Source organism: Bos javanicus, chromosome 21 (genome assembly GCF_032452875.1).
Source record: "Bos javanicus breed banteng chromosome 21, ARS-OSU_banteng_1.0, whole genome shotgun sequence".
NCBI lineage: Eukaryota > Metazoa > Chordata > Mammalia > Artiodactyla > Bovidae > Bos > Bos javanicus.
In genome coordinates, this window is record NC_083888.1 from 57915994 (window position 1) to 57941094 (window position 25101).

Below are 25101 nucleotides of genomic sequence, written 5' to 3' on the forward strand. Positions count from 1 at the left end.
GGTTGCACAGAGTCGGACACAACTGAAGTGACTTAGTAGCAGCAGCAGCAGCAGTACGTAACACATCATTTTAGTTAGTATCGGACACAAATGTGGCTTCAGGGAGGGAAGACCAGGCTGGGGAGACCAGTTAAGCGCCTGTCTTTATGCAGGAGCTCATTTACATACTCCTGTGGACTGATCACTAAAGTCAAGTCAGTAGAAAACGTTAGCACAGACTCATGGTCAGAAGGAGTGTGCTGTCCTTTGTGGACAAGTGTACACAAACAGAAGGAGTTGGAAAATATTCTTGTCCACACAAGCAGCTGGAGCTGCCTAGACCATCTCTGGAAATATACACCAAGACTGGAAATGTAGCTACCTACAGAGAGGGGGATGACTGGATAGCATCACAGATTCAATGGACATGAACTTGGGCAAACTCCGGGAGGTAGTGAGAGACAGGGATGCCTGGCGTGCTGCAGTCCGTGGGGGTCTCAAAGAGTCGGACACGATTCAGTGACTGAACGACCACAATAACACAGAGAGGGGACCTTGGAGGCTGGGGCAGGGGAGGAGTGACAGTCACTTTTTACTCTCTATTCTAGATCTTTAGGGGACCAGGCACGTGGGTAACATCGTGAGGGTGGGCTCAAGTCTGGAGTCTGAGGCTTACCCTTTGGACCATGCGTATCATGAATGATCCGTCCAGAAGCAGACCAGCACTGCCTTCCTTTCTCCTGCATCTTCACTCATGGTGACATCCTTCCCGCTACAGCCAGGGAGACCAGGCTTCTCACCAAATCGGAGACGATCCAAGGAGACCCAAGGTCCTTGATAAAGAAGCGGAAAATCACTGCTGTGTCTCCTCATATGATGGATACGCCCCACTGGAGCATCTGTCATGCGTTGCCAGCTGACCAGGAACCCTGCCTGAGAGTCTGGGGAGTGCGAGGAGGTGGACAGACAGGGATGCCTTCTGCTTCTACCTCCAGCCCTGTCTCTGGGCAATACCCGCTCCTCTCTCTAAAGCTGTCATAGATCAGCTGTCTGCTCGTCTCTCTGAAGGAGGTGCAGGTTCCACAATGCCCCTCATCTTCCTGATCCTGGGTTGCCACGTGCTCCTTCCAGTCTGTGTCCAGGACAGGCTCCAGCCCCTGGATGGGAGCACCCCGAGGCCCAGACTGGCAGGTGAGGGCTGGGTTCCTGACCAATCAGAGGGGAGCCGGGGAGAGGCCACGTCTCCCATTGGGACTCTGTACAGGATGCACAGTGTGCAGAGAAGGAGCAAGGACCTGGCCTTCCTGCCTGCCTTAGCCCCTTCTCTGGACTCTGGTCTCCAGCCCCTGTGTGCCAGCCCCCCGGGTGTTTCAGCCCCACTCGCTGGCTGTCCTCTCCCGCCAGGACTGCTGCTGCTGCACCTTCCTCATGGTATAAGCTTTACTTCTCCCCACTTGGGTGCTGACACCCTCCTGGAGAGCCCTACTCTGTCACGGAGACCAGTGAAGTCTCTTCCAGGATAATCTCTTACACCCACTCGCACACCTTGAACTTGGAATCCACGCAGGCGGGGCTGGAAGCCGATGAGAGTGGCAAGCCTGAGTCCTGCCGGCTCTGGGGGCCGAGTCCTTTAACTGCTCCTCCAGCAGGGGGCGCCTTGGGGCACCATCTCCCGCTGCCCAGGCCAACAAGGGGGTCATACGGTGTTGGACCTGCCTGGACCGCAAGGTGACCAGCTGACGCTCAAAGCTGCCCACCTCCACCCCCAGTGTTAAGTGCCAAGGTTCCCTCTAGCTGCTCTGTAGTTTGAGCTGCTGTCAGTAAGCCACTGTGGGCCACGACGTGCCAGTTCCAAGCTCTAAGCCAAGCCCATCCCCAGCACCAGGAGGAAGGGCACTGCCCATTGACCTGGTCAGGCCCCTCCCACCTCTGAACCTCCCCATCTGTAAAACGAAAGATCAGGAAGCATCTTCTCCTAAGACTTGTGCAGTCATGAAAAGGCCTTCTTGTTGCTATTTTGCCTGACGCTGCAGACATGAGATTTTACTAAAAAAATACACCCCTGCCTGTCCATGGGCATCTGGGCGTTGGCTGTGTTTCTAATTGTCAAGTTCTCTTCCTGTAGTGACAGCCTCCTCCTTCTACCTAAAATGCTTAGAAACACGTTGCAGTCCGGGAGGGGTTGGGACAGCTTAACTTGCTCTTTGTTTACCCTGCTTCTCAAGGGGGCCTGAGGCCCCTGGATGGACTAAGGGCACACGATCTCCTTTGGGCCACCTAGGAAGCAATTAGGGAAGTCCCAGGGGGCGCTAGTGGGTAAGAACCCACCTGCCAATGCAGGAGATGTAAGAGACACGGGTTCGATCCCTGGGTCAGGAAGATCCCCTGAAGCAGGGCATGACAACCCACTCCAGTATTTTCGCCCAGAGAATCTCATGCACAAAGGAGCCTGGCAGGCTATAGTCCATAGGGTCGCAAAGAGTCAGACACTACTGAAGCAACTTAGCATGCAGGAAGTAATTTCCCCAGCCTGAGGGGAAGAGAAGGGGAGGCAAGTATAGAGTAATAGAAACCCAGAGAAAAGCCCAAGTGGGTGCTGTGGGAGCTCCAAGGAGTTAATCAACTGCGAATTGCAAGTACTGGGAGACTTCCTGGAGGGGGTGATACTTGGGCTGTGTCTTGATGGATGGTGTTTTCCAGAAAGAAGTCGGGGTGTAACAGGTGGAAGGCATGATACCTGCAAAGGAGAAAAAGGGCAGCATGAAGACTCCAAAGTCCTGGAGTGCAGACTTTGGCTCTACTGCCCCACATGACTTCAGAGAACTAGCCCTTGGACACTGGCTGGGGGGTGGCAGAGGGAAATGAACCCAGAAGGGACAAGAGTGCCCCCTTTTTTCTCCCCGCTCCCACCAGCCTTCAGGCTGCAGTCTAGCTCCCTCCCAGACTCCGTGTCCAAGCCTCAATTTGCTAAAGAATCTGTCAACTCAAATCCCCAAAGGAGGCGCCCTTGACTCCCTCACCTCTGCTGACCCTGCTCGGTACTCTGCAAATCTCGTCTAATTGCTGGCCTGGCTTCAGTGGGATCCCCTTTAAAAACCCACCCTCTACGTGGCCCCAGTTGACTTTCCTGGTGGAGTCACTTGTTTGTGGCATCCATAAATCCAAGCGCCAAACTCAGCTCCAAAGTTGTTCACATCTGCCCTGCAATCCAGCTCTCCAAGGTGTGTGGAAATCATATTACAAACCCTCCAGCCGAGCCTGCATCCACATCCCCAACCGCCCTCTTGGTGTCCCCTCCCCCACCACTTCAGCACCCAGGCCCAGTGCCTACAGCTAGAGATCTCCCCTGTGCCCCGAGCCCCCTATGCCGTCCGGAATTATTCAAGCTCTCCAGGCCCCAGCTGTTCTCGGTGCCTGGCCCTGCCTTGTCTGCAGAAACACCAATGAAGGCTGCGGCCTAGGCCCTCCCCTTGCTTTTTTCTGCCTCTGACCACCAGTCCTGGTGCTCCCCTGTGACTGTGCCTGGCATGCTATCCTCCTGTTTCTAGGGGAGCTGTGAGTACATTAAAGTTTCTTTCAATGGGATCGGCCTCTGTGTGGTGACTCAGTCACCTTTATGATAAATTCTAAGACCTGGGCACAACTCAGCAATCTCCTCTAACTCCCAGGCCTTAAACAATGGTCCATCGTGGTCTCCCACACTCGCGCTTCCCCTAAGAATCCGAGCTCACGTTTCTACCTGCCCTCATGACACTCCAGATCCATGTCTAAGTGACATATCAGGTTTACGGTGGCCAGACCTGAACTCTGGATTTCCTCCCACAAACTCACTCCTGCCTCTGCTTTTCTTTTCCCAGAAAATATCCTTTCTGTTCATCTGCTTGCTCGGGTCAAAGATCTAAGGGTTACCTTTGATTGCTCCCCTTTTCTTGAAAGCCCATGCATGTCTCTCTCTGGGAAATACCTACTCTCACCTTGACATTCAGGTCCCAGCTTAAATGTCTCCTCCCCAGAAAGGCCCTCCCTGACCTGTCTCATGGCCCCTGTTAATCCCCCACTTGGGAATCAAGGCCAGAAGCTTGGATGTGTTCAGGGTCTGTCTTTTGCACATGATGGAGCGGGCTGGGCTCTCCTAGGTGTCTGCTGTGTCCCAGCATCCCGGGGAAGCCGGGGCACAGAGCAAGTGCCCGGGAGTGCCTCTGCTGGGTGTCAGGCAGAATGATCCAAGAGTCCTCAGGGCTGGGGGCTCAGGCACCTGGAGTGTGTTCTTGGGAAGGAGGAGCAGAGAAGAAGCTTAGAGAGGATGGGGAGGAGGTCGTGGCCAAGCCAGAGAGAGAGGCAGCTGACACTCGGGCTGACCCTGGCCCAGGACCTGGAACACTGTCGACTCCAGCCATCCACTTCCTGATTCACACGTGTCCAAGTCCACTCTCTTTTTTTAAAGAAAACTATTTTTGTGTTTTTTTTGGCTGTGCCAGTTCTTAGTTGCAGCAACTGGGATGGACTCTTAGCCACTGAGCCACCAGGGAAGTCCCCAAGTCCACGCCCCTTTACAGTCACATACATCCGAACGAGATGCGGTCATCTCAGCCTTCAAAGCCATTTGAAATCTGGTTAAAATGGGCATTTAAGGTGGCTTCCCTAGGAAGAGGTTTGGGAAGGCTGCCTGATAGGTATACGAGCCTCCAGTTTCTCATAGTAGTGGGTGGTGATCCCACTCCTCCTTGACCAGGGAGAGAAAGGCCCTCCCCAAACCCTGCTGACCTTTGATCCTGGACCCAGAGCCCAGGACCCTCAGCAGGCCTCCCATCCCGGGGCAGAGGAGGGGGCTCCCGGGTCAATCAGAGCCCCCCGAGAGGCCGCTTGGTCTCTGATAATGCTTCCCCAACTCACTTGAGTGAGATCTCAGATGGTTCCACTCTGCCCTCCAGGAGGAGAATGCCTTTGGGAGAAGTGGAGAAGTGCATACTTGGTGATGCATGGCCAGGCAAGGAGAGAACGCAAAGCCAAGTGAACCACAGGCTTTGGAATGTAAGCGTGCTTTTTGGGTCCTTGAAAGTGGTCCACTGAACCCAAGGAGGGTGTGGTTACGGTATGGAGGGGCTCCGTTCTCACTTCACCCCTGCCCCAGACCAGAAGGACTCTTTGGAAAAATGAAATTTGAAGCTAGCTTGTCATCTGTGAGTCTAAAATGATGGAAAAGGGGTGATGGGGCAATGCCAACATTCAAACAGTACTCTTCAGCCCAGAGTCAGGTCCTCCTGGCCGGCAGCCTCAGGGTGCAGGGGGCACGGTGCCCATAGCCACCTGGGATCCTTTCCATAGACTTTAATCTTCTAAGAGCTGCAGGATGGTCTCCTGGCTTGTCTTTCTTCCTGCTTTTATTCTAATAGGCCTTATACGAGAAACTTAAAATGACTCAGGGGAAGCTGAGGAAGGAAAAGGGAAGGGCGGCCCTGGTGGGGTCAGCAGCAGGAGCCCCGCAGGGACTGTCATTAGGGACCCAGGAAATGCATCTGCAAGCAGGTCAAGGAAGGGAGGGCGCATGCTGGAGACCGGGAACTGGAGGCTCACTGGGTAGAGCCTCGTGAAAGAAGAAAGCACCGGTGCTGCATTATATTGTTTAACACCAATGTTGGTGTGGGTTTTTTTTTAGCATTTCCAGCCTGCTTCCATTGTTAGTCGTTGTATCCTCTTTCATTCTAAGAGGAGGCAGAGTAGGCATGAGTTGTTATTCCCATTTACAGATGGGGAGAAGTGTCCAGAATGGGGATCCTCACCCAAAGGCATGGGTCTCCCCCTGTGACTTCTTTGAACCAGGGGCTTTCTTTACTTGGACAATTCCTTTGCTTCTTTGAGAATGCAAATCAGGAGAATCAGCCTCCAGAAACTGCCCTGGGGTCCCACCCTCACCCCCAGTAACGCACTGAAGTACATCCTGTCATCAGTGTTGTAACTAAGTCCCCCTCCCCTCCTGGAACGTTCCCTCCGAGAGGCAAGCGACTCCCTTGGGCCCTGCTCCATCTCCCAGGCCTGGCCTCGCCCTCCTACCAGCAAGTGCTGAGCACATGTCAGTGGGTAGAGGTTTGGGGGTGTGGGTGGAAGCAATGAACAAACATCAATGTGATCCCGAACCCCCTGCTCAGCAAAAACAAGGAGGGGCTTCCAAGTATCCCAGATCTATTCAGCAATGGAGACTAGATCTTCCTGGGGTGGGAGGTGGGAGGTGGGGGCAGGAAGGAGTTGGGCAGGGGCTCTGGAAGGTGCTGGATGGGGTGGGACGTGGAGGGCTCCCTTCAGAAGCCTGATGGGGTGGGAGCTTGGGCTGCAGGCCTGGGAGACCATGAACTTGGGAGCAGAAGGACCTAAAGTCTCCCTCACCTGCAACGCAGGAGACTCTGAACAATTCAGAGGGCGCCCACTTGTGGTCACTTGAGGCCAAAGCCGAGCACCCACAGAAGAATCCTGCATTTTCCTCTCGTAGCCAAACAACAGTGCAGAAAAAGAAGGCTCAAAAGAGAGGGTGGGAGCACTGCTTTCAGAGTCAGGAAGCTTGATCTCGCCATGCCACGAGCTCACCTGGGTGCTTTGGACAAGCCGTTTCATCTCTCAGCTTTAGTTCCCTCACCTGATTAATAAGGAGGTCAGATGAAATGAAATGATACGGGATGGATGACAGAGGATGAGATGCTTGGATGGCATCACCGACTCGATGGACATGAGTTTGAGCAAGCTGCAGGAGTTGGTGATGGACAGGCGTTCTGAACGTCCATGGGGTCACAAAGAGTCAGACACAACTGAGCAACTGAACTGAACTGGACTGATGAAATGAATGGGAAATGCTGACCACCGGCCAGCTGTGGGCTAAGCACGGGCCTGTGTTATTTGGGCTCCTCCAAGGGCGTGGCTGGTAGGTGACAGAGCAAAAACTGAGGCTCGATTGGTTGAGTGGCTTGTCTTTAGTCACCCAGCTGGAAAGTGGCAGAATTGGGCACGCCCCCCTCCCCCAACTCCCATGGGTTTCTCATGGCCTCCACGGTCCCTGCTTTTTCTGTCCTATGGTTCAAGGTGTCTGCTGGAGAGAGAGAGATTTGCAGGAGCCCTTAGGGCCGTGGCAGGCAGCTAAGACGGGAAGTGAAGAGCCAGTTGGCCAGGCTTTCCAGCCACAGTGCTAGTGCTAAGTTGCTTCAGTCGCGTCTGACTCTGTGCGGCCCTGTGGACCATAGCCTGCTCCTCCGTCCAAGGGATTCTCCAGGCAAGAATACTGGGGTGGGTTGCCATTACCTCCTCCAGCGGATCTTCCCAACCCAGGGATCGAACCCACGTCTCTTATGCCTCCTGCATCGGCAGGCGGCTCTTTAGCACTAGCGTCGCTGGGGAAGCCCGGCTGCGGCTGCGGCTGCTGCGGCTGCCGCTAAGTCGCTTCCGTCGTGTCCGACTCTGCGCGACCCCAGAGACGGCAGCCCACCAGGCTCCCCCGTCCCTGGATTCTCCAGGCAAGAACACTGGAGTGGGCTGCCATTTCCTTCTCCAATGCATGAAAGTGAAAAGTGAAAGTGAAGTCGCTCAGTCGTGTCCGACTGTTAGCGACCCCATGGACTGCAGCCTACCAGGCTCCTCCGTCCATGGGATTTTCCAGGCAGGAGTACTGGAGTGGGGCGCCATTGCCTTCTCCGTGGGAAGCCCTAAGTAAGCTCATATACAAAATGCACCCTCAGGACTTCCCTGGTGGCTCAGTGGTTAAGACTGCACCATCTCTATGCAGAGGGCTCGGGTTCAATCTCTGTTCAGGGAACTAAGATCCCCCTGCCATATGGTGCGGCCAAAAATTTAAAGCACTATCTGTGGGAGTTCCCTGGTTCCTAATGGTTAGGATTCCAGGCTTTCACTGTCATGGCTCAAGTTCAGTCTCTGGGCAGGGAACTGAAATCCCACAAGCTGCATGGCATGACCAAACAAACAAACAAACAAAACCCAAAATGTATTGCCTTTGCGGAAGAAATTATGACCACCACTCAACTAGCCATCAAAAAACTATGTTCTCTGGGCCAAGCGCTTACCCGGGAGAAGATCCAGCTGCCCCAGGGCTCCGCTCTTATCCTCTGCCCCGCGGTGGTGGAGGATTTGGGGAGTGAACCTGCGCCCCTATCTGTCTCCTTATAGATGGATGTAGCACTCTGACCAGGGCTTACTGGTCTCAAGGGAAGCTCCTGACACGGGGCATCTGATAGGGACTCATAGGGACCCCGGGGGGAAGGTTGAGTGGAAGTGGAGGGGGAGCTGATGGCAGGGCAGAGACCCTCCTACACTGCTTCAGGTGTCTCAGGGGGAGTTAGAAGTGCTTCAGCAGTGAGGTTTTGGATTTTTTTTTCTGGTCCAGGCTTTGGACATGCCCTCCAATGAGATGACCATTTCATAGGATCGAGGAAAGAAGAAAAGAAAGAGCGACTCTCTAACATCATCACCTGTGTCCTCCCGGGCACTGCTCATTAATATCTAAGTTAACCTCCACTTTAACTATTTCAAAATTAATTATTTATCTTATTGTAATAGATGTCAATTAATATTTTAACTGAATTGAATTAAAAGCAAAAATAAACTGTAACTATCTTGTAAGTTTCACCATTATATTGCAAAGCTTTTCTGTGTTAGGAGAGTATTATTCTGTCACATGTAAACACTTAAAGCATCAGCATTTCTGCACCTCCCTCCAAGTTAGAATGTGTTAAAATTTTTTTAATATGATGAGAACTTCATGACATGGAAGTGGTACAGGGCTTGCCTGAACCCAGGCTGAGTGTCCCTGGGGCCTGCATCCATTCATAACGGGACTCAGCCTCCCTGGGGAGAGACCTGGCAGAGGAAACTGAGTCAGAAGCCCAGAGGTATGGGCCAGACCAGTGTCCCGGAGTGTGGGAAACATTAATTCGCTGAGAATTTACTTCTCCAGCACCATGTGTGAGGTACAGTTCTAGGCACTGGGACAATCGAGTTAGCAGGAGTCCAAGTTCCTGCCTTCCGTGTGACTGACCTCTAGTGGCATCAGGCAGTAAAGCAGGTGCATAAATATCCACAGGGCTTCGTGGAGGTGAGTGTGATGGGGAAGAGTAAAGCAGAGAATGCAGCAGGAGGATAGGGGGCATAAAGACATACATGAGGTGAAAGGGTGGACCCTGCAAAGATCCAGGGCAGGGGTTGGCAGTTTTCTATAAAGGATCAGATGGTAAGTATTTCTGGCTTTGTACGCCCTCTGGTGTCTGTCGCAGCCACTCTTGCCCCAGAGCAGCATAGATGGGTCAGGGCCTGGCTGTGTCCCAGTAAAACTTTATTTATAGAACTAGGTGGCGGGAAGGGAGTTCCTGAAAGCGGGAACAGCAAATGCAAAGATGGAGTGCCTGGTGATTGAGGAAAAGCAAGGAGAACTGTGGTTCCCTGAAACAAACACAGGAACACCGTACAAGGGGGTGATGTTGGCCAGAAGAGCTTGGGTCTGGCATGGGGGCGGAGGTGAGTGGGCACTGCGTTCACCATGGTAACTCTTCTTATTTATTTATCTGTTCATTTATTTGGCTGTTTGGGGTCTTAGCTGTGGCGTGTGGGATCTTTCACTGCAGTGTATGGATCCTCCAGTTGTGGTGTGTGGGCTCCATGTGGGAATATTAGTTCCCTGACCAGGGATCGAACCTGTGTCCCTTGCATTGTAAGGAGGATTCTTAACCTCTGGATCACCAAGGAAGTCCCGTGGTAACTCTTCTTACTCCCCTCCTACCTAGTCAGGACCTGTGAAGGACCCTGGGAAGGGAATGCACAAAGCAGGCTTGAAGAGCCCATTTGCTCGTTACGTAATTGTTCCTCTCCTGTAGCAAGACTTTGTTCAGAGAATCCTTTAAAGATATATTTTGGGTTGGATTTGGGTGACATACAGAACTGCAATCAGAGGTCAGGAAGCGAAAGTTAGGTGATGAAAAGGAGCCCACTGTGTAGGACCAAAGAGGAGCAGACGCTCCAGGTGGGAAGCACAGGGCTGGAGATCCAAGAGGCCAGACCAGACAAGAGGGGACAATGCCCTCCATTTCTCTGAGGGGTGCAATGGTGTAGACACAGACCGAGGTCAGACCCAGCTCTTCTGCTGCTCAGTACAGTGACAGTAAAGAATTCTAACTCCCCAAACCTCAGTTTCTTAACCTGTCAAATGGGAAGGATAACTCCCGTCTTAGAAAGTTTCATTTATTCATTGGTTCATTGAGGATTAAATGAGACAGCCGGTATAAAACTCTCAGCACGTTGTGGTGTTCAAGGGGCGTCAGGCCCCTGCCCCACCACCTTTCTCTGGGGAAATCCCACTCCCAGGGGGCAAAGGCTCCTCTTTGATGATGAGAGTGTGTTGTTTGTGCAAAGCAGCCAAGAGGGAGAGCTGTGGCCAGGAGGGCCAAGCATTGCGGAGGCAGCTGCTATTTACACTTTGGGAGGTGACTGTTGAGTTTCCAAGATGGCTCGGAAGCCAACCAATCATTTTGCTCCATATTCTAGTTTGTTCACTGAACCACATTCAACAGGCTTTATTATGTGCCTACTGCATGCAAATATGGCCTCCCAGGTGGTGCTAGTGGTAAAGAACCCACCTGCCCGTAAAGGAGATGTAAGAGAAGTGGGTTCAATCCCTGGGTCAGGAAGATCCTCTAGAGGAGAGTATGGCAACCTACTCCAGTATTCTTGCCTGAAGAATCCCATGGACAGAGGAGCCTGGTGGGCTACAGTCCACTGGGTCTCAAAGCATCGGACATGACCGAAGCGACTTAGCACACATGCATGCAAATATACATGGAAAACAACTTACTTTCTCACCTTATCCTGCCCTACTTCCTGGGGAGACCTCCCCCCTCCACTGCACTAAAGTTCTCACTGGCTCCATTCTCCAACATTCCTAACACCCCAGTCTCAGTTTGTTGACTGAATCAGTGAACTCTGGCCTGGAGAGTGGGAGCACTTGAGTCCTTGGGGAGTCACTTCCCTTCTCTTTGCCCTGTTCCCTTAATGAAAACCCCAGAGACTTGGTTACCAGAATGTCAACCTTAGCATCCTGTGATGGGTTACCAGAATGCCAAGCTTTGCATCCTGTGATCTCAAACTGGATCCAGGGACACCTAGCTAATCCAGGCCCATGGAAGACATCACTAGCTGATTGGGGCATTCTAACTGCTAAGCCCTGAGGGGCCCTCGGAATCTTTCCAGGGGCACCCGCCAGCCATCACCAATCAAATCCGAGTTGGCAGTTGAGATTAAACGGACTTTTCATCCCGGGCTGGTGTCCTGGGTGAGGTGAAGAGACACATCAGAAAGGCGCCAGAAGGTACAATCCAAGTGATGGGGCATGCGGAGGGCGGCAGGGGCCAGAATGGGATCTCTCATGGTGAGAAGTGAAGCCCTGGTCCACTGGGGCGTCCACAGGGGCACTGAGATACTACTTCCATGTCACTCCTGTCACATCAGCCCCTCTACGGGTGAGACATGCCCAACGTGGACGTCACCTGGGCAGTTTTGGACCCAGCACAGAGGGGAAGCAAAGGAGAGGGAAGGGCATCAACTATGAGCCAGGCACCTCGTTAGTCTTTTTCAAAGATGATGTTTCTTACTTCCCATTATCTGCCTTGCCGGGGAACTTCATTTTAAAGATGAAGAACCTGAGGCTCAGAGCTTATTATCATAAAACTATGATAATCTGCTGGGGTTGAACTCCAGCTTCACCTCTTCTAGCTGTGATGTCTTGGGCAAGTCCCCTAGTCAGCCTGTGGCTCAGTCTTCTCATCTGTAGAGTGGGGATGATAGCAACAGCCAGCTTGTTATGAAGGAGTTGATACAGATGACATTTTTGGAACATTCTCTACAGCATAGAGTAAGAGGTCTATTTGCTAGGCTGTTAGCATGGATGTCTTATTCATTTTGACATCTCTGGTGCCTCGTAGAATGCCTTGCATATAGTAGGTGCTCATTAAATACTTTGGAACCAAACCACTGGGCTCTGACTATCCTTAGAAGAGTCTTGCATAACTCTCCATGTCCCCATTTCACAGAGAGAAAAACTGAAGCTCTGTGTGATTAGCTGACCTGCCCAAAGTGCCAGAGCTAAGAAATGGTGGAGCCAGCCTCCACTCCAGGTGTATCCCCCAGAGTGCTTCCCTAAGGGGCTTTACCCTTCACTTTTTCCTTAAAATGTCTCCAAGTCTCACCCGCTGCTCAGCCCCTGAATAGAGGATACATAACCACATGACAGGAGAATGCACGAGTGGACAGTGATTCTGACCAGAAGGAATTCATTAGCCAATGAAGTCTGAAAGCTAGATCTATAAAGAAAATGAGGTGTTTGATAAGTGTGTCCCAAGCTGACTTTGATTGCAGGCAGTGGGAGGTGAAAAAATGAACATGATATAAAGCAGATTAAGAGAGTTCAAGGTGCCCATAAGCTGGGTAGGGATTGAATACAGGTTTTACCTTATTTGTTTGGTGGAGGCTGCTGAAAGGTGCAGAGCCGCTGCAGGGGTCAGCAGGAGAGGGTGCTGTGATCTGTTAGTGATGTCTGCATGGGGAAGGAAGTGACCAACGGGGATGGAAGTGAACAACGGGCATCCAACGACCATCTGTAAAGGAAATGATAAAAGGCTGGTTCTTTGGCTGGGAACTGGCCCCAAGCCTCATGGCAAAGGGTCCTGAGCCTTTCCTCTATCTCCTGATGCTCACTCGGTGACCGAGGTGTTTTGTAAATGGCCAGCCTCCAGAACAGCCGGGGGCACTGACTCTAGAGAAACTGAGCACGGGCAAAGGGCAGAGCCCTCCTTGGTGAGACGGACACTGTCTGTCTTCTTCCTAACCTCATCTGCAAGTTTGCTTTAGTGTCCAGTCACTCAGTCGTGTCCGACTCTGCAACCCCATGGACTGCAGCACGTCAGGCTTCCCTGTCTATTACCAACTCCCAGAGCTGGCTCAAACTCATGTCCATTGATTGAGTCGGTGATGCCATCCAACCAGCTCATCCTCTGTAGTCCCCTTCTTCTCCTGCCTTCAATCTTTCCCAGCATCAGGGTCTTTTCCAATGAGTTAGTTCTTCTCATCAGGTGGCCAAGATACTGGAGTTTCAGCTTCCGCATCAATCCTTCCAATGAATATTCAGGACTGATTTCCTTTAGGATGGACTGGTTGGATCTCCTTGCAGTTCAAGGGACTCTCAGGAGTCTTCTCCAACACCACAGTTCAAAAGCATCAGTTCTTTGGCACTCAGCTTTCTTTATGGTCCAACTCTCACATCCATATATGACTACCGGAAAAACCATGGTTTTGACTAGATTGACCTTTGTTGGCTGAGCAATGTCTCTGCTTTTTAATAAGCTGTCTAGGTTGGTCATAGCTTTTCTTCTAAGGAGCAAGCGTCTTTTAATTTCATGGCTACAGTCACCATCTGCAGTGATTCTGGAGCCCCCAAAATTAAAGTCCCTCGTTGTTTCCATTGTTTCTCCGTCTATTTGCCATGAAGTGATGGGACCGGATGCCATGATCTTAGTTTTCTGAATGTTGAGTTTTAGGCCTGCTTATTCACTCTCACTTTCCTCAAGAGGCTCTTCAGTTCTTTGCTTTCTGCCATAAGGGTGGTGCCTTAGTGTACTAAGTGACTTCTAGTGTTGGAACTATAATGAGGCTTTGGACCTGGACATGTTTCCAGGCTCTCTGAGAATCTTCACCTGCCTAATTTATCTGTCCTGGAAGGAGTCTCAGAGAGCACCCAGGCACTGAATTTCCAGCCTGGCTGCACATTAGAATCACCTGGTTCAAAAAAAGAAAACAGGGTCTGACTCACCTCCCTCATCCCACCCAATAAAAGATTCTGAATTTGTTGGTCTGGGGAAGGGCCTGGCATCAGATAGAGAAGCACTGATCTGAGACAACAGTAAAATGATGGTAACGTGTTGAAAATAACAAGTTATGTGTGTACACTGAAATATGTAGGGCAACCACTAAAAAAGAAAAAAACTATATAAAGAGATATATTTTAAAAAAACAGAAAACAAATGACCAAATGTCAGATTTAATCCCTAACATTTCATCAGTTAATGTAACTTAAATGGCATAAAAATTGGAAGAGATTGGCAGAGTTGATTAATAAAATTATCCAATCACATATTGTCCCACAAGAGACTCACTTCAAATATAACTGTAATAGGCAGGTTGAAGGTAGAAAGATGAATAAAGATATATTATGCAAGCATTAATTTAAAAAAAATCAGGAGTGGCTATATTAATACCAGGTAAAGGCGATGGCACCCCACTCCAGTACTCTTGCCTGGAGAATCCCATGGACGGCGGAGCCTGGTGGGCTGCAGTCCATGGGGTCGCTAAGAGTCACATATGACTGAGCGACTTCATTTTCACTTTTCACTTTCACGCATTGGAGAAGGAAATGGCAACCCACTCCGGTGTTCTTGCCTAGAGAATCCCAAGGACGCGGGAGCCTGGTGGGCTGCCGTCTATGGGGTCTCACAGAGTCGGACACAACTGAAGCGACTTAGCAGCTTAGCCGCAAAGTAGATGTTAGAGCAAAGAGACCTACCAAGGATAAAGAGAAGCATTATGTAATACTTAAAGTGTCAATCAACCAAGAAACAAAACATAGCCATCCTAAATGTTTGTGCATCAAAAAACAGAGCTGCAAAGTATATGAAGTAAAACCCATAAGGCTGAAAGGAAAAGAAGTCCACAATTATAGTCGAATACTTAGACAACCCTCTTTCAGCAACTGATAGAACTACTAAACAGAAAACCAACAACGATATAAAAGAACTGAACGGCATCATCAGCCAGCAAGATCTCATTGACATATAACACTGCAGCCAGCAGGAACAGAATATACATTCTTTTCAGGCGTTTGTGGAATATTTGCTAGGATAGAGCATATCCTGGCTCATTAAATAAACTTCAACAAATTTAAAAGAATTTAAAGTACACTGTGTATGTTCTCTGACCCTAATGAAATCGAATTAGAATCAATAGCAGAAAGATCTCCTCAAATCTCTAGGTGCTAGAAATTAAAACAACATACTTCACGAGTATATGAGCGAGAGAGACAGATTTATTATGAGGCACTGACTCATGCGATTATAGAGGCTAAGAGATCCCATGATCTCTTAGTTTGCCAAATGCAAGCTAGAGACCCAGCAAAGCTGGTAGTGTACTTCCAGTCTGAGTACAAAGGTCTGAGAACCAGGCGAGCTGAATATGTAAGTCCCGGTTCAGTTCAATGGCAGGGGAAGACTGATGTCCCTGCTCAAGCAGGGAACCGGGAAAGAAATAAATCCTCCCTCCTTTGCTTTTTGTTTTATTCAGGTCCTCAACAGATTGGGTGGTGCCGCCCACACTGGGAAGGGCAATGCCTTCTTCTCAGTCCAGTATTTCAAATTCTCATCTCTTCCAGAAACACCCTGACAGTCACACCCTGAACTCATGACTAACCAGACATCTGGGCACCTTGTAATCGAGTCAAGCTGACACATAAAATTAACCATCACAGGGTCAAAGAGGATGTATCAAGGGAAATACAAAAATGCACTGAACTGATTGAAAATGAAAATAAAACATGTCAAAATATGTGAGACGCAGCTAAAGCAGCACTGAGAGGAAATTTTATAGTGCTAACTTTTTACATTAGAAAAGCAAATCTCTATAATCTAAGTTTAGGAAACTAGAAAAAGAGAAACAAAACAAATCCAAAGAAGAAGGAAGAAAGTTAAAAAAGAATAGAAATCAATGAAACTGAAAACAGAAAACAATAGAGGAAATCAATAAAATGCTTGTTCTTTGAAAGATCAATAAGATTGTTTAGCAAGGCTGACAAAAACAGACACAAATGACTAGCATCAAGGATGAAATGGGATTGTACTGCAGATCCAGCAGATATCAAAAGGATAATAAGAGAATAACATGAACTGCACACATAAATTCAATAACCTAGAGGAGATGGATCCATTCTTGAAAGACTACAACCTACCAAAGCTCATCCAACAGGAAGGAGATAATCTGAGTAACTCTATAAATATTAAAGAAATTGAATCCATAGTTAAAAATCTCCCTCAAAATAAATCCCCAGGCCCGGATATTCTCATGGGAGAATCTTACCAAACATTTAATGAGTTAGCATCAATTTTATACCCTTCTAGGGGAAAAAAATGCAAAGGAAACACTTCCCAATTCATTTTATGAGGCCAGTGTTATCATGAAGCCAAAACTAGGAAAAACAATTACAAAAAAACAAGCCTATAGACTAATACATTCAATAAACATAGAGAAGAGCAAAGAAAAAAAATCTGCAACAAAATATTAGCATATTATATTCAGCTTATATGAAAAGAATTATACACCCTAAGTGAATAGGATATTTTCCCCAGGAATGCAAGGCTGGTTCAGTATTTAAATATCAATCAGTATGATCCACCATATCAATAGGCTAAACAAGAAAAACAACATGATCATATAAACTGATGGAAAAAAATCACTTGACAATATTCAACACACATTTGTGATTTATTAAAAAAAACACACACAAATGTCTGTATATTAGGAATAAAAGAAAACTTTCTCAATTAGATGAAGAGCATCTACAAAAATCCTATAGCTATCAGACTGAATGCATTCCCCCTGACACTTAGGACAAGGCACACATGTCTGTGCTCACCTCATCCAGCATAAAATTCTTTCCTGAATCCTGATCTTTCTGAGACCCCACATGAATGAAAATTCAATGCCCTATCCTTTCTTCCTTGAAAGTTGTGTTATCAGACTTACCAGCTCATTCATATCACTTTCAAGAAAACACTGGGGAATGCAAGGGAGTACATCTAACTTTATTATGCTAACTCTGTTCTAATTTATGTTAAGAAAAAGCACATTTGCTAAGTTTGGAACCTTTTAAAATAACACTGACTTGTGACACACCAGCCCCTCACCAATGTCTGTGTGTGCAAAAATGGAGGCTGAGAACTACTTATATAATCCAGCCATGAAACTGAGGCCCAGAGAAGGTGAGTGGCTGGTCCAAGATCACACAGCCAGCTATAGGCAGAGTTCAGAGATCTTGTCTCCAAAGCCAGTGGTGAAATTGCTTCCAATATGGGACTTAATCACACTGACATTTGTCCCTGTCACTGCAGCCAGGGACACAGGGACTGTCTGAGCTGGGCTGTGGCTTCTCCTGGGTCGTCATGAGGTCTCCAGTCGCTCTGAGGGCCCAGCCATGCCGATGAACAGCCTCAGTTGTGAGGCAAGGTTCGCCAAGACGGGAAGCCCGCGGCTCAGCAGCCCAATTTCAACCCCACACCTCCCATTCCAAGGAAGCAGGAAGCCTGTCTGCTCTGATTACAGTTGACAGCAAGCCTCAGGCTGGTCTTTGATAGAAATACTCCCATTATATAAAGAGGTTACATAAATCATCTTGTGATGTCTGCGTCACACCACCACAGAGGTGCTGGTTGCACCACTGTGCCCTCGCCCTCCATGTGGCCTTTGTATGTTTCCTGAGCTGGGGTGATTGGCAGTACAGCTGATGTCAGATTGTAATCTATAGACCCTTGTTTCAACATTCCCTGTCATCAAAACAACTTCCTTGTTCTGATCTACTGTTTGCAATATAAATAGGAAGCATGCATTTGTGTGTGCAAAAATCAATCTGTGTTCACTGCACACCACTGCCACTATTTTACATAATGGGCTCCCACACAATACTTTTTAACGGGCTTCTCTGCATAAAAGCAGTTTGAAAGCCCACTGCCCCCAGATCACCTCCCTAGGTTCCCTCTGGCTTGGCTGGCACAAGACATGGCCAAATGCCTCCTTTAGTTTTTAGTTTCGGGTTGCACCTGGGTCAGCTAACTCCAGAAGAGGGCCATGTCAGATGACATCTAGAGATTCTGTAAGGGTGGCCCCTAGTAGTTTAAGAAACAGAGGAAAGTTAGGGTGTTGTTCATTTCACTGGCGGATGGGCAGAAAATGGGTGCTTAATCATCAAGACAAAGTTGACCTGTTCTGTAGTACGTTGCCTCGGGAACAAAGGAGCAAGCCAAGCGAGCCCACTCTGGCCTCTCTGGTCCCTGGCACATGGTGGGTGCTGAATGGAGTCCCTCGTGATGAACAGTGTGGATAAATTTGAGGTGGGGTTAACACAACTGGAATGTCAGAGATCCATGGCACTGACAGCAGATGATTGGGACGGGACCCTCAAGTCCAAGTCAGCACCGTTGGCTTGCCTTCAACAGAGCTTTCTAGAGCCCCTGCTGTGGTGTAGGGGTCGCAATTGTGAAACAGTGCCTCCTGTTTGAAGACACATGGAGCACACAATTGGTCATCAAGTGCAAGCATGGCAGACACAAGGGTCCGTCATGAAGGCCTGCACTTTGCCAAGGCCATTCTAGGCACTGGAGATACAGAAATGAGCCAGCGGACAAGCTCCCTGCTTTCATGGAGCTCACACAGGTGGCGCTGGATGGGTGGGGTGTATAAACAATAATACTAGACAGGAAGCAGTTGCTTCTAGTCCACAAGGTAAATTCTATGTAATGGGATGTCCAAAGTACTTAATTCATGAAACATTTAGTGAGAAGCTACTTTCTTGGGCTCCAAAATCACTGTGGACAGTGACTGCAGCCACAAAATTAAGACGCTTGCTCCTTGGAAGAAAAGCTATGACCAACCTAGACAGCATATTAAAAAACAGAGACATCACTTTGCCGACAGAGGTCCATATAGTCAAAGCTATGGTTTTTCCAGTAGTCATGTACAGATGTGAGAGTTGAACCATGAAGAAGGCTGAGTGCCAAAGAATTGATGTTTTTGAATTGTGCTGGAGAAGACTCTTGAGAGTCCCTTGGACTGCAAGGATGTCAAAATAGTCAACTCTAAAGGAAATCAACCCTCTATATTCATTGGAAGAACTGATGCTGAAGCTGAAGCTCCAATACTTTGGCCACTTGATGTGGAGAGCTGACTCACTGGAAAAGATCCTAATGCTGGGAATGATTGAGGGCAAGAAGAGAAGGGGCTGACAGAGGATAAGATGGTTGGATGGTATCACTGACTTAATGCACATGAGTCTGGGCAAGCAAGGAGGCAGTGAAGGTCAGGGAAGCCTGGCGTGCTCCAGTCCATGGGGTCTCAAACAGTCAGACATGACTTAGCAACTGAACAGCAACAACCCTCTGTGCCAGCCTTCGGTGTTAAACCAAGGAGGTTAGACTTCATCTTCGAATCTGTAAATGGAGGATGAGAGCATGTATAATGCTGGCATGTTGGTGAAAGATTTCCTGGATGTTTGAGCTGGGCCCGGAAGAGTGCTGAGGGGACAGGGTTGCCTGAATTGGGCCCAAGAAGCAGAAGTCCGAAGCTTGTCTTTGCGTCACCCACTGTAAACGGGAAAACAACTGCTTCCCTGCACAGACCCAGGACCGCACTGAGAGAATGACTGTGGGAATTCTCTCCAGAGCGAGGCATGATTATTTTCAGTGATGTCTTTCCACCTGTGTATACAGGCCATCAGAAAATCATGGAGAAGGCTTCCTCGGCAGTCCCAGAGGTGTGGCCTGAGGCCTGGGGTGGGGCTGGGTCTGTGCAGGGTGGTGGTTCAGGGTCTCAGGCCACAGTTGCCACCCCTCCCCTCGCCTGATCGCCCATCGCTGTAGCTCCCATGTTCCTGAGTCAGAAGTTGAGAGTCACGTCCTGACGAAGGACAGAAGAGCTGAAGCTAGAACTTGACACAGAAAACCCGGTCTGAGAGGCTGTCCAACCCAACAGCTCAGGGGAGCGTCATGGCCTGGCGGGACTGACATGGGCTTTGTATACGGACAGTCCCGGCTTCAGGTTCAAGTTCTACCAGTTAGTAGCTGTGGGCACTTGGGAACCTAGCTGCCTCTTGTGCTGCCCTTCTGGGCTGGCCACACCCACACCTCGGAGCTGTCCCAGGGCCGCGTGAGCTGGTCCAAGTGCGTGCGTCTCAGTGGGGACCGGGTGCTCTACAAGTCTCCATTACCTTCACCCTGTTTTTCTCTCCCTCCCTTCCTTGCTCGCCTCTCTCCTTTATTTGGTGGAAGAACAGCCCCTATTAAGAGCTCTGGAGATTTTTAAAGACGCAGACTAGAGTCCCACGAAGCTCAGGGACCTGTTGGGGATGGGAGTCCATCATTGGTGGATGGGGATGACGTCACGGGCAGGCGGCGTCAGGTGGGCTGAAGGGACTGCAGGCGCGCTGGCCTCTCGGAGGAAGCTGAGATCTGAGCGGAGTGTGCAGAGAGCATCCCCACTCTCTTAGAGGAGGGAAGGCCTTCCAGACAGAGAGGCTGGCAGGAGCAGACACAGAGGGTCTGGAGGCCAGGCGGGTCTGGGGCTGGGGTAATTTGAGGTCAATCTCCCAGCAGAGAATGATGGAGAAGGTGGCTCCTGGGCCCGCTATGGGTTGTGGAGGGGCTGGAATTCATACGAGCCTGGGTGCCCCCGGCAGCAGGCAGTGTGGAGCCATGGTGAGAGCTGCTCCAGAGCCTAACCGGGTGACCTCGGGCAGCAGAGTGCTTTCTCCAGCCGTGTGGGCAGGGCACGTTGGAGCAGAAAGGATGTCTCCTGCTTCTACCAGTCAGGGTGGGCTGGACGGAGCTGCAGAAGTGAAAAACCCCTGCATCTCAGGGGGTGAAATGACAGTGGTTTAGCCCTCGGGCAGGCAGAGGCTGCTGCAGATAGGGGCCCACAGTCGGGGTGCTGCAGCCCAGGGTCAAGCCTTCATCTCAGCAGCAGGGGAAGAGGGCCTAAACCATCTCCTCCAAACCCCTCATTCAGCCTGTGGGGACCCTCAGGCCAGAGCGGGGTTGACTTGGAGCCCCCGTGTTGCCTGCAGGCACCTGGCACTGGCAGTGGCTGCCCACTGGCCAGAAGGAAGGGGTGGGAGCGTCACTGGTGGGTGAGTCCTGCCCTGCCGGGGCTCCCAGGCTGGGGGTGGGGAGGGGGCTTTGGAGAGTACCCTTGGTACTTTAGTTTGTGATGTCAAGGTGTGGGCTGGTGTCGGCTGCCTAGGGGGCAGGAGGAGAAGGTGGCAGAGGAGAGGGGGAAGGAGAGGGAGAGGAGGAGAGGAAAGAAGAGGCAGAGGGTGGCGTGCCAGGGGCCCACCCAGCTGGCTGGCACGGAGGCCTCGCCCATCCGGATTTCCCAGGCAGTCTCCCTCAGCCTGCAGCCTCACCTTCCCTCGGGCCAGTCAGTGGGCAGGGCCAGCGGCCGGCCCCGGGTTCCCTTGCTTGCTCGGAGCAGCCCTGCTTGCGGCCCCGCCGGCGTTGGCACGGTGACAGTAGCCAAGTGTGCAAACTTGTGCCATTGTCCCCAGGCCAAGGGGAGCCATGGAGACTGGCTAATATGACACAGGAAAATGTTTGCTGATGGCAATTCTATGGGCTTTGTCCACCTCTTTCTCCATCATGACGACTCGATTTAAGTCCCTAACTGTTTGACTACAAATGCTAGGGGACCGTGCAACGCCAACCTTTTGTCCAGCCTCACTGAATGGGCAATTCAGGCTTTGTGCAGCTCAATTGAGGAAGCAAACATAAAGACAAGATTCCTGAGAGCTCCGGCCCCCTTCCCATGGATATCCCAGCACCTCGTTAGAGGGCCCTTCCCTGGCCACCTTTCCAACATCAGCGTGCTGCCCGCCCTCGCAGGCCCGCCAGTGCCCATGCCTTGGGAAGGGGGTGGGGAGGGAGAGAAAGAGAGAGAGAGAGAGAGACAGTGCGAGTGAGCCACTCAACACTCAAGGACAGCGGGGAAAGCAGCCCGCCCTGGCTTACCCCGTCCGATTGTCTGTCTGCACTGGAGCATGGCCGCTGCGGGCCCGGAGTCTTGGGGGGAGGTTTGCAAGCCCATCTCTTCTGGGTCCAGCCCCTCCTCAATCTTGGACTTTTTAAATACACACACACACACACACACACACACACATACGCGCACGCACACAACACACCCCGCCCCCTCGAGAAACCAGGGAACTGAGGTCAAGGGGAGGAGGGGCGTGGAGGCCGAGAAGGGAGAGTGGGCTGAAGGGTAGAAATTTACCGGGAAATGATTGCATTTGGGAGCTGTCTTTTTTGTGATGGTCCCCATGGTGACAATTTGTGACGGCAAAGAATGTGGGAACGGGGCCGCCGCCTGCTTGGGATGCTTTGTATCTGGAGAGGCGCTCCTGATTGGCCTGAGGGCCCCCCAGCTCCGGGGACCCGTCGTCCTCCATTCAGCCCACTCGAGGGCGGCACAACTGCCTCCAGCCGGACCACGGAGCTCGCCGGCCGCGCCAAGCCTGGCCCAGGTCTGCAGCGCGGGGGAAACCTCTGCCGGGCCACCTTGGCGGGGGCCCGGGCCCCCGCACTTTCGGTCAGTGTGGAGGCCCTGGCGGCTCAGGCCCCACTAGGTGGGGGGCGTGGGGCTGGCCGGGGCCTGGGGGAGGGGCAGGGGGCTGCGGGGTGGTGGCCGAGGAGGCATGAAATTGCTGCAGATGCTTCTACGGGGGAGCCCCTGCTGCCCACAGCCTGCGATCAGCCCGCCAGGCAGGCCTCGGCTTGAGTGCCAGACAGGGGTCCTGCCTGTCCTGCGTGAGACCTGTGGGTGGAGCGTGGGGACCGAAGGGGGGGGCGGCTGCTAGCAGGACTTGGGGGCGGGGGTGGGAGGAGGAGGGCACCGCCAGGCAACCAAGGGGCTTGGCCTTGCCTTAAAGTAGAGCGTCTGCCTAGGCTCAGAAAATGAAAACCTTGCTGGCAAGTCGTGCCCTGCGGGCAGCGTGGTGTGTGGGGAGACACACACATTGCTGGTGGGCTCCCACCCCAGCAGTGCCACTTGGTAGGGCCAAGTGGCCTTGGGCAAGTTGCCTGACCTGTCTCAGCCTCACCTGCATGTGCGGAGCCTGTTGAAGATGAAATGGGTTTCTTCCCGTTGCATCCCAGAGGCTCTGGAAGATGCTTAGCAGCCTGAATGGGTATCCCATGACCCAGGGATTCTGTCTAGGCCTGAGGGGGGCTGAGGTGGGGACCACTGCTGTCTGCAGCCATGTAGCCTTTGGGGAGGGTGGACTGTGGATGCTCGGAGAGACACCAACGGCTGTTGTGTCCCTCGCCAGGTTGGCTCTGTGCTCTTCCCTGGAGCTGCCAGCTGCCTGGAGAACCCAGCCTCTTCATGGAAAGCCCGGTGCAGCGGCGCTCTGGTGATGGCATCCGACAGTGACGTGAAGATGCTGCTAAACTTCGTGAACCTGGCGTCCAGTGACATCAAGGCGGCCCTGGACAAGTCCGCGCCCTGCCGCCGCTCGGTGGACCACCGCAAGTACCTGCAGAAGCAGCTCAAACGCTTCTCCCAGAAGTATTCCCGGCTCCCGCGGGGCCTCCCCGGCAGAGGGGCTGAGCCTCACCTGAAAAGGGGGCCCGAGGACCGGCCCGGGAGGCCGCTGCCCCTCGAATCTGGCCACGGTTCCAGCCCTGGCGGGGGTGGGGGCTGCAAGGAGAAGGCATTGGGGAACCTGGACCGGGAGGAAAGCCTCTCTAAGGAGCGGACCCTCCATGGGCCGGATCCAGGAGCTGCCAGGCCTGGCCAGGTGCCCATGAGGAAAAGACAGCTGCCTGCTTCCTTCTGGGAAGAGCCACGGCCCACCCACAGCTACCCCGTGGGGCTGGAGGGGGGACTGGGACCCCGGGAGGGACCTCCCTACGAGGGTAAGAAACACTGTAAAGGCTTGGAGCCCCTGGGGCCCGAGACCGCCCCGGTGCCCACCTCCCCCAGGGCACCAGCTGAAAAGGAGCCACTCAAGATGCCTGGGGTCTCCCTGGTGGGCCGCGTCAGTGCCTGGAGCTGCTGCCCCTTCCAGTACCATGGACAGCCCGTCTACCCAAGCCCTCCAGGTGCCCTGCCCCAGAGCCCGATGCCTAGCCTGGGCCTCTGGCGGAAAAGCGCAGCTTCCCCCGGCGAGCTGGCCCACTTCTGCAAGGATGCGGAAGGCCCGGGGCAGAAAGTGTACAGACCTGTGGTTCTGAAACCCATCCCCACCAAGCCGGCTGTGCCCCCACCCATCTTCAATGTCTTCGGCTACCTCTAGCCAGGTGGGGAGGGCCTTGGCTCCCTCTTCTGGCCTGCAGGGTATCGGGGACCCCCAGGAACGAGCTCTTCTGGTGAGGAGTGGGCTTGGAGAGAACCATCCCTTTGCATTGGGGGGAGGAGGGCAGGGCAGGATGGGGCAGGGGCTTCTTCTCGGGCAGCAGTCCAGCCAGTCCTCACAGCCTCCGGAGGCCAGCCCCTCCGCAAGCAGGCCAGAGCCCGACAGATCACCTGTGTGCCCGTGCAGACCTCAGGTGGCCGGGGCCTTTGCCCTGGCCCTCCGGCCACCCCAGAAGCCAGCGTTACACCACCTGTTCACCTGCCACCCACTGTGTAAGCCAGTCTCAGTCTTGTTCTTCTTGTTCTTTGTAAATACTAAGAAGGTTAAGAGAATAAAGGCATTTCTTTTGCAGTTTTCACATTCTCGGGTTCATGAAGTTGATTAGTCCCCCGGCCTAGGAAATGCTGGCTATGCCCAGGTGGAGGGCTGCTTACAGAGGCTGGCAGGGGCGGGGGGTGGTGCCCAGAGTGGCCCAGGGGCCTCCGTGATGCCTGAAATGGGCCTGGGAGCCTGATAGCTCAACCTGAAGGAGGGTGGAGAGGATTCCTGGGAAAGGAATGCTCTGGTTCCCAATCTCAGCAAATAGAGGCCAGGGGAGGCCTGGAGCCCCAGAGGGCCCAAACTGCTCTGGAGAATAGGAGCTGGTACTGGGGTGTATGTGTGGAGGGTGGGGGATGAATCTGTCCTCCTGGTTCTGCCGTGGGATGTAGGGCTGGACCCTTCCTCTCCAGGCCTCCCTGCCCCACCTGTGGGATGAGGGGTGAGATGAGAACAGGACCCTCGGTGGCACCTCCCACCCCATCACAGCCTCAGAGCAGAGGCTGGGCCAAGGCAGTCATGTCCGACCCTGGTCAGAGGGGAATGTCAGGCCGAACAGGAACGGGGCCTCTTGTGGACAAAATAACTGGTTGTCTGACTGAGTTGTT

General features: G+C 52.0%; 1 protein-coding gene and 1 long non-coding RNA gene across 4 annotated transcripts; one reads left to right on the plus strand and one right to left on the minus strand.

The window, feature by feature from the left end:
- Positions 1-547: 547 nt before the first annotated feature.
- On the minus strand, positions 548-21922 carry LOC133234529 (uncharacterized). The gene is made up of 3 exons (XR_009732168.1): positions 21831-21922; positions 12469-12614; positions 548-2716 (listed from the first exon to the last, which is right to left on the minus strand). It is a non-coding gene; the product is annotated as an uncharacterized LOC133234529 (long non-coding RNA).
- FAM181A (family with sequence similarity 181 member A) lies at positions 11248-24531 on the plus strand. Of its 3 annotated transcripts, none has more exons than XM_061395170.1 (2): positions 11248-11329; positions 23147-24531. In XM_061395170.1, exon 2 carries the CDS (start codon positions 23234-23236, stop codon positions 24113-24115), a length of 882 nt encoding a protein of 293 aa, XP_061251154.1. In that variant the 5' UTR covers positions 11248-11329; positions 23147-23233; the 3' UTR covers positions 24116-24531. The 3 variants fall into 3 exon arrangements, with proteins under 3 accessions (XP_061251154.1, XP_061251152.1, XP_061251153.1); XM_061395168.1 differs by lacking the exon at positions 11248-11329 and adding an exon at positions 12605-22407; XM_061395169.1 differs by lacking the exon at positions 11248-11329 and adding an exon at positions 12605-22342.
- The last annotated feature ends 570 nt before the right edge of the window (positions 24532-25101 follow it).